At 39.2% G+C, this 9,716-nt stretch overlaps 1 protein-coding gene across 1 annotated transcript; it reads left to right on the forward strand.

Moving 5' to 3' along the window:
* The first annotated feature begins 3,387 nt into the window (after positions 1-3,387).
* On the forward strand, positions 3,388-6,812 carry LOC149943644 (tubulin alpha chain-like). Its single transcript, XM_090175022.1, has 5 exons — positions 3,388-3,582; positions 4,676-4,898; positions 4,982-5,283; positions 5,345-6,118; positions 6,660-6,812. The coding sequence occupies exons 1-5, from the start codon at positions 3,580-3,582 to the stop codon at positions 6,714-6,716; spliced, it is 1,359 nt and encodes a 452-aa protein (XP_090031148.1). The 5' UTR covers positions 3,388-3,579; the 3' UTR covers positions 6,717-6,812.
* Positions 6,813-9,716: the final 2,904 nt, after the last annotated feature.

Genomic DNA, 9,716 nt, shown 5'->3' on the forward strand with positions numbered 1-9,716 from the left:
CAATAACGATGAGAAAAAACTATTAGAGTTTGCTTTAGCCGCTACGCATCTAGGGTTCAATGGTGAACCAAAGGGGGCGTAGCGATATTTTTCGGTCGTGACTCAAGAGACCCGATTTCAAGACCCAATGTGGTTTGACTTACTTGTTTATATTTTATTTTTGGCGACATCTATTGAGCAGCTATTAGTAATTTATTTAAAACATTGGTGTTGTAAACCAAAAACTAAAATTTTACCCTTTTAAGCAAGCTTCCGTAACTCAACCTCCTAAAGTTCAATACCACTGCTGGAACTTTCAGCTGTTCTAGAAAGAGATTTTAAACGAGCAGACAACTTTCACATACGCAATTTAAAATTCTGTCCAAAGTTCTAAACTACGCACGAAGCCTAAACAAAAAGTATTAGCATTTAAAATTTGCAAAGCTCTGTTGACCTTCTTTACATGAATTTCAGAATGTTAGCTAGACGATAAGTCTGAAAAGCATCGTGGAAGAAAAGAGATTCCCGATCATCAGTACGTGGTTTTCTTAAATCATATACTCTCTCTCTCTCTTTTAAACTTTTTCAAGCCATCGAAAACGTGATATTGCCATTAACTACGACTACCTAGCGGATACGAAAATTTGTTTCTTACTTTTTCACCTTCAAATTTAAAAAACATGCACAGGTAACCCAGATGGATGAATATTAACCAATAACCACAATAGTATACCGGTTTTGCCAATAGAAATAATACGGCAGCTACAACAAATCTATGGGCGAACTCGAAAACAATTAACGCTAGCGTATTAGCAGACGCAAAAGTTTTGGCAGACGCTATTAGCGTTTGACAGCCAGTTACGTACGCAATTAAGCGAATTAGAGGGTTATGATCATAGATATAGGAAACGTATATAAAGGTCTACATTTCTTATATCTATGGTTATGATGAAGGAATAGACGCTTCAATAAATCATCCTCCAAGGAAATCGCCCAGAAGTAAAATTTCCGAGAGCCAGGACCTGCAAGTCACTGTTTGTCTGGTGCTTGTTAAAATAATGGAAAATTTTCACCTTTACGGCAGCAACAAGCGTTCCCTTTTTACCAGGTAGCTTTTTTGACATATTAAGGCTTAGCAAAAACATGGCGTTCTGTTTACAGGTGAAAAGTTTCCATTATTTCAACAAGCACTAAATAAACAGTAACTTGAACGTCCTGGCTCTCGGAAATATTACTTCTTGGCCTATTAGAAGCTGTGAATTTTACACACGTTTTGTGGTTCCTCCATGGGCCAAATAGTTGTTTCCATAAAATCAATTAAATCATCGTTAAAGTAAAAGGGTAAGGACAAACAACTTGTTTTCTTTTATACCATCCCAGGTTTTGTCAAAGCTCTGAAAACATGCTAGTTCGGGGGGAGCTGCTTTAAGACAGGTGAAAGCATTTTATCGAAAGAAATATGGCCTAACAACCGAGTTCCACCGTGGTTCTACATAACTGTGGTGGAAAAGGCTGATATTTTTAGGCATTTTAATCTTCGTAGAATGCGCTTTTTTTACCAGGAAGGTCGCAGGTTCAAATCCCGGATGAAAACATGATTATAATTATAATTCAGTACAAAATAATGGGACTTAATTTTCAGTTTTCTCTAGTTACAACATTCCGAGCTTACGTTACGATTATAATGGACAACGGGAGATGTCGCCTCTGTGTCGAAAAAAGCACTGCTTTTTCAACTCCGTTATTCGCCATTTTTAACATTTTTCATACTTCCTCCCTAAAAGAAGTAATTATAGACTTTTAGTCTCGGGAATTAACATTGTTAGTCGGAAATTCGGAGTATCGATTTTTTTAAATAGGAAAGAACCTTTCAAGGTAGAGCATAGCGCCGATTTGATTTTAAAAAAAGTATCGGCGGCGGTGGCGCCAAGGGGTAAAAGTTTCACCCCCCTCCTTTCGAAATATGGGAAAAAAATAAAAAATTTAAAAAATTTTAGAAAAAAATGAAGTTACGTAGAAAATCTCAAAACAAATTTCCGTCGGTGGAATCAAAATTTATACGGCGGCGCGCCGAAAAGTAAATGACTCGGCGGCGGTGGTTCGGCGCAGGATAAAATATCGGCGACGGCGGCGTTGGTTCGGCGGCGCTAGGCTCTACTTCGAGACAATATAAGCCAAGTCGCTGCTAGACGGTAGCGGTACACTATTATTATTTTAAATCAATATAAAACCCGCTAGTGAACGAATTTGATAAAACTGACAGCTCTGTCAGATATTAAAGGCAGTCGAATTTTTAATCTCTAGATTATATATTTTTATTATTGTAAATCTGTTTTAAGTGGCTGATCAAATTATGAGAGTACCCCTACACACTGACATCGAATCTTACACGATGCACATAATCAAAAATTTGACCCTAAGAAATTCAAGCGTTATTTTATAATATTAGAATTAAATCAAAAATTCTGGAAATATAAAAATATAATAATAATAAAAACAGAGGCTAAACAGATTTCTGATTTCAAATATTTTTCGGATTTCCAATATTTATCCGGATTTCCAATATTATCCGGATTTCAAATATGTATCCGGATTTCCCTAGATTTATTATATTTATCCGAATTTCCCTAGATTTATCATATTTATTGGCATTTCTCTAGATATATAATTTTTATCCGGATTTCACTATATATATAATTTTAATCCGGATTTCACTATATATATAATTTTAATCCGGATTTCACTATATATCTATAATTTTTATCCGGATTTCACTATATATCTATAATTTTTATCCGGATTTCACTATATATATAATTTTTATCCGGATTTCACTATATATATAATTTTTATCCGGATATTCCTAGATTTATCATATTTATATGGATTTCTCAAAATCCTTATATATTTCTTGTGTATTTTCAGAAATAATTAAATCGTTTTCTCGATAATTGTGACCTTAAAACCAAAGAAATCCCACTCTAAAATTTGTCTGAAATAGTAACACTGGTAAGAGATATGCTTTTGGTAATATGAAAGCGTTTAAATATGATAATTAAATGGAAATTAAAGAAAATTTCGCATAATTAAACCTAAATGCACCAATTTTAATTTAAAAAACTAACGCGTTTTGTGAATTTGAAAATGATCAATTTCCAGTTAGCATAATCAACGCTAACTAGCTAAGAAATTTGACAAAATGAAAATGATTTTAAAGCAAGCTACGGAGTCCGAGTCTAAAAATAAAGGAATTGTAGTGTATGAGTAAGAGGGAGAAAGCGCCTTTACAGACGGACAAGCGGCGCCATCCGACTGACCAATGAGAGGCGAGTCGATAGGACCGCAGTTGAGCCAAGATACGGGTGTGGTTTGGGTATAAAACGGCTCAGTCGGCAGAATCGCTCTTTCATATTACGCGGATTCGTCACCGTTGCTCGACACATCCGCGCTTTATCGCAAAACTTAACGGTTAGCGTTATAGCGTGATATATCAGAAATCATATATTTACAATTGTTAATATTAACTTATTTTATACGGATTTCTATTAATTAATTTATATTTCAACTTTGCAAGAAAAAAATCAAACACCAAAGACAAAAATGGTAAGTTTTCCTTACTATTTAAACCCCAAAGGATGAAAATCGTGGTTAGTTCGAGGGAAATTATAAAATAGCAATAACGTCATTTGCATATCAAATGCAAAGTGTATAAAAAGATATGAAAGTACAGTTGTAATAAGATAATTTTCAATTGATCGGTATTCTTCTATTGTTAAAATTATAGTTAAAAAACAGTTAGGATTTTCACAAAAACGTTACTTATAAATTTAAAGATGAGTAATTTTAAATTTTAGAAATTACGTAATGGGTACAATAAAGTACTCTTAAGATATGCAAATTATATTGCGGGGAGTTTTAGCGCAGTTCAGTACCGCTACATTTAGAGTTTGAACGCGATGTTAATATTTTCGCGATGTTAATGAGACTATACGTGGCGTCTGTTTTGTAAAATCAATATTGGCGCTCGCTTCTACATTCCCGTAATAAAAGGGGGGCCCGAGCTCCGAGAAGTCAAATAAGAGAAAGAATTTTTATGTTTCGCGTCGAATGAGTAACCTCCCCTTTCAGCAGCTGCTAAGACAACAACGAAAAACTATTCTTTGGGGGTTGTATAACGGGATATAAAGGCCTAAAAGCCACACCCTGAATCGAAAAAGGGGTTCCAACGCGCGGTACAACGGCAGGAGAGAATAAAGCAATTTATTGATTAAACTATATCGCGCGCCTTAGCTTGGACGATTACGCTCTAGACGCCGTTTTATTTTCCTAAAAATCAATATTTGGGTAAACGATCTTCAAAGGCAGCCAGCCGAAAACTCGTCCTTTGAAAAAGCCTCGGGTGGAGAGTTAATTTACAGGTTTGACGACCCAAAAATGGCAACGCATGGTTACCTTGAGGAAGAGTTCGAATGCCGCCAAACCAGACACTTATAGTTTTATAAATTTCCGCGGATTAATGAGACCATTTAGAGGATATTTTGGGTTTTGGATCTATCTCCCCCTACATTGACGTAAGTATAAAATGACGTCACAAAGGCCCTTAAATGGATGGGCGTGGCTTATAGAGGGATCCAAGAATAGTTTAAATTTTTTTTTTTAGTTGTTCCGTGGAACATTATTGAGTTTTAATTTTCAGAGGGAATGTATCAGTATTCACATTGGACAAGCCGGAGTTCAGATTGGAAACGCCTGCTGGGAACTCTACTGCCTGGAGCATGGAATTCAACCCGATGGACAGATGCCATCCGACAAGTCCGTCGGAGGCGGTGATGACTCCTTTAACACCTTCTTCAGCGAAACGGGGGCGGGCAAACATGTACCCAGAGCTGTCTTCGTGGATCTCGAGCCCACCGTTGTTGGTAAGTGACGCCGTTCGTTGGAGGTCATTTAACAACCCGCCTCTATCGATCGAGTCTCTAAACGGGCGTGATCTATTACGCAGATGAAGTTCGTTCAGGCACCTACCGACAGCTATACCACCCGGAGCAACTGATCACTGGCAAGGAAGACGCGGCTAACAACTACGCCCGAGGACATTACACCATCGGAAAGGAGATCGTCGACATTGTCTTGGACCGAATCCGTAAATTGGCCGATCAATGCACTGGACTTCAAGGATTTTTGATTTTCCACAGCTTTGGAGGTGGTACCGGGTCCGGCTTCACGTCTTTGCTCATGGAACGACTATCGGTCGACTACGGAAAGAAATCAAAACTGGAATTCTCTATCTACCCCGCTCCACAGGTATATTCGTCTTCATTTTCGCGTCTTTACGGAGGATGACGATGACAATTCGTTATTTTAGGTTTCTACAGCCGTAGTCGAACCATATAATTCCATCTTGACAACTCACACCACGCTGGAGCACTCCGATTGCTCGTTCATGGTAGACAACGAAGCCATCTACGATATTTGCCGACGCAACTTGGACATTGAACGCCCATCGTACACCTCTTTGAACAGACTCATCAGCCAGATAGTTAGCTCCATCACCGCATCGCTACGTTTCGATGGTGCCCTCAACGTCGACTTGACCGAGTTCCAGACCAACTTGGTGCCCTACCCTCGAATCCACTTCCCCTTGGTTACATACGCACCCGTCATCTCGGCCGAGAAGGCTTACCACGAACAACTGACCGTCTCGGAAATCACCAACGCCTGTTTCGAGCCCGCTAATCAAATGGTCAAGTGCGACCCCCGCCACGGCAAGTACATGGCATGCTGCATGCTGTACCGAGGCGACGTAGTCCCCAAGGACGTCAACGCCGCCATCGCGGCTATTAAGACCAAGAGATCGATCCAGTTCGTCGACTGGTGCCCCACTGGATTCAAGGTCGGAATCAACTACCAGCCCCCGACTGTGGTGCCCGGAGGCGACCAAGCCAAAGTCCCTCGAGCCGTTTGCATGTTGTCGAACACAACCGCTATCGCCGAGGCTTGGGCTCGTCTTGATCACAAGTTCGATCTCATGTACGCCAAACGAGCTTTCGTACATTGGTACGTTGGAGAGGGCATGGAAGAAGGAGAGTTCTCGGAAGCTCGTGAAGATCTCGCCGCTCTAGAGAAAGACTACGAAGAGGTTTGCTATTTTTTACTATTTTATAGTCTTAGTCGATACTACGCCCCAAAATATGAATTGCTACCTCAACATTTGGCGGGGAATCGAAAGTCCACCGTTTTCGGTTTATTTAAAACAAAATAATCCGAATTTGGCAACAATGCTATTGTTTTTGGTCATCTGAGAAACATTTGCTGGCAGCGCTGTTTCTTCACCCCTAAACGTTTTCCTAAGCTGATCTTGTCGGCTGCTTATTCGACCATTATTTTGAATCATCGTCTGAGACGTAGCTTGCTCGTGGGTGTGGCTTGCGTTCGTTGTCATGGTCACGCGTTTAGGCCGGCCAGGACATTAAGAATAGAAGCCCATGGTCGTCCTATTATTATTTCGCCGGATCGGTGTCGTTTCGCCTCGTCATCTGTGACGTGAAATAATTTCATTAAAGGCGGGGCTTCGCTAACGACGTATGCTTACAACGCTACGAGAAAGCACCCAATTATTAAAACATTAGCTTTTCCAAATTTATAACAATGAAGTTTGAATAATATTTTTTTATTTGCAGGTCGGAATGGACTCCATGGAGGGCGGCGAAGACGAAGAAGAAGGCGAAGAATATTAAACATAATTGACCTCGTTAACTAAAAAAGATCGCAATCATGAAGAGGTTCAAATTGCTATCGCCAAGAGTGTACGCTTAATAAAATGACTTCATTCATTTGCGTGTTCTAGTTTCTTTCTGCGAATTAAATCATTTAAATGAGGGCCTCTTAAAGGGGTCCATCACAGGGATGAGAGGTAGGAAAGAAACGGCCCGTTTTTTTGTTTTTATGTTTTTCCAAAACTCCGCCGTAAGAATTTGGCGCTGGTAGACTTAAGTGCTTGGACATAGCGGCCGCTTTACAAACTTCTTTTTTTGGCTACGTTCACCAACGAAAGTAGTGCAAATTCACTTCCCTCATTTCCATCCCTCATCTCTGTGATGGAACCCTTTAATTGAACTCATTGAAGTTAATTAGGACGGCTTTTTGTCTGGAACCCAAAAAAGAAGACATTTTGTGGTATTTAAATTTGAAAGGGGTTCTGGGTTAGAATGGAATGAAAAGTGGAGTGTTGAAACGATAGGGAAACATTGAAATTCATAGAAAAATTCATTGGCTAAGAATAAATATATATATTTATTATTACAGTATTATGGCAAATATATCCACCTAATTGTATATATTTAATGCAGTAAAACCAGAATGTATAGCGCGATTAGCGCCTAAATGTTATCTTCACAAAATATCATTACTGAAGCAGTTTTATGACAGGAAACTAACCGATTTCTTTTGGGAATACTTGGACTTAAAATACTTACGTTTTTACATACAATCCCAAAGGGATTTGGGTCTACTATTTTCACGTACGTAGCCGTATTTGAAATAACTCTTCAAATTCGTTTTTGCACCATGGCTTTTTACATTTCGCACCGATGTCCATAATTCTCCAACGGTTAGGGTTAATGATACGTCAATCGATAGAGAATTACATATCCCATTTCGATCAAGGGCTTAGAAGTCAGATTTCATTAACTCTCCAAAGGTGAACGATATCAAGCTGCTCAATATCTCCCGACTATAGCTAGTGAATTATCAATCTATATCTAACGGCTTTTCACTATTATTGGCGTTCACAGCGTATTTGAACTATTTCACATAGGTATAAAGTATAATAATAATATTTATTAGTCAGGTAAAGAAAGACTAGTGCAATACACTTATTGAGCCCTGAAACACGAAATATACAAACAAAAGCAAACAATATGAACGAAAGTGACGTACAATAAGAGTATACAGCATATAGATATATACATTTTTTTTATTTATTTATTTACCAGCCACAAAACTTATCAAGGCGGGTCTTGTACGCTGAGGCTGAGGATTTACCCTTCACAATTGTCGGGAGCTGATTCCAATCATTTATTACCCGTTGAGTGAAAAACACACGACGTTGCGCACTATATTACGTCGCTTTTTGACAATTGAGGCGGCTTTGCGTCCAGACCATTTGACCTAAAAAACCTCATTATATTGGACATTGTATAGACCATGAATAATTTTGAACGTCTCAATGAGATCATTTCTGTCCTTAAGGGACATTAAATTTAATCGTTTAAGACGCTCTTCGTAAGAAAGAGTACGCGTACTACCATTAACCAATTTCGTGGCTTTTTTTTGTACTCTCTCGATATGCTCAATATCTTTGACTAGATGGGGCAACCAAATACTCGAGCAGTATTCGAGATGAGGACGAATATACACATTGTACAATATTGTAAACGACTTAACAATGAAATGCGAAATGGAACGACGTAGTAAATAAAGAGCGCGCATACCACGAGCAACGGCAGCACGACCAAACAAACGGGCACTGAGCATAGCCCCAAGATCATGTACTACAGTTCGAGCTTCAATCAGTCTACCACCCAAACGGTACCCAAAACAGGGGTTTTTATCCCCACAATGCAGTACAATTAACTTAGAGGCGTTGAAACCCACGCTATTGGAAGACACCCATTGCTCAAGCGCTTGGATGTCATTCTGTAGTGACGTCGAGTCACCCAGTGACGAAATTTGGCGGCCTATTTTGATATCGTCTGCAAATAGTTTCAGAAAAGACTCCTTGACAACCACGGGCATGTCATTGATGAAGATGACAAAGATTGTTGGACCCAAAGCCGAACCCTGGGGGACACCACTAGTCACCTCACACCAAGAAGAACCCGCACCCCCCAGAACAACCCGCTGAGATCGACCAGTCAAGAATTCAGAAATCTTATCTTCAATCGTAGACGGGACCTCTAAAAGCTCCAGTTTACGAATAAGTAGAGAATGTGGCACCGTGTCGAAAGCTTTCCGCAGGTCCGAATAAATTAAATCAAACGAGTCACCACCATCAAGACATCGAGTGACCTAATCAAGATTTCACAACATATTAGTGAAACAAGATCGCCGTAACAGGAAACCATGTTGATCTTTAGTGAAGAACGATCGACTCTCGAGGAAAGACACCAAAGTATCTCGCACATTTGTTTCCAAATGCTTACAAGGGATTATAATACGATAGAGCTACGTGGTCTCCTTGTTTTAATGTGGCCCTTACGTCACAGTCTCTAACTTTTACCATAAGTAACATAATAACAATAAGTATGACAATTAACGAGATTTACAACCTAACTGATTTTCATATTTATTGCGTAATCAAAATGTTTTCTCGGCACAGAGCCCTCTAGTGTCTAAAATATGCGAGACTTCCGCTAAGCCGAAATATCTGGTTTCCGATAGATAGGCGTAATATTTGGCTAAAATGATAAAAATTAAAAACGTTTCTCTCGGCGCCACGCATGATTCAAAGAAAAAGCCCCTCACGACTCCAGAACGTACTCTCCGATATTAGGCTTAAATTTTTATCAAAACGTAGTCATCCAAAACGGTAAGTCGCGAGTCCAAATCACAGCTTGAAGAGAGTATCAGTGCCGAAAAAAGGTTCGGTTAGAAAATTAGCATTAAAGCAATAGGAAGTGTCATACTTATTGTTATTATGTTACTTATGGCAAGTGTTATAAACAGTGTCATACTTA

This window comes from Leiobunum rupestre, chromosome 5, assembly GCF_980474605.1.
Source record: "Leiobunum rupestre chromosome 5, qqLeiRupe1.1.hap1, whole genome shotgun sequence".
In the NCBI taxonomy this organism is placed as follows: Eukaryota; Metazoa; Arthropoda; class Arachnida; order Opiliones; family Sclerosomatidae; genus Leiobunum; species Leiobunum rupestre.

What these genes read in the sequence shown, in the direction of transcription:
- LOC149943644 (XM_090175022.1), top strand. An exon ending in TCTCGAGCCCACCGTTGTTG is followed by an intron (nt 4,899 to 4,981) that starts GTAAGTGACGCC and finishes TCTATTACGCAG; the next exon opens with ATGAAGTTCGTTCAGGCACC. An exon ending in TAGAGAAAGACTACGAAGAG is followed by an intron (nt 6,119 to 6,659) that starts GTTTGCTATTTT and finishes TTTTATTTGCAG; the next exon opens with GTCGGAATGGACTCCATGGA.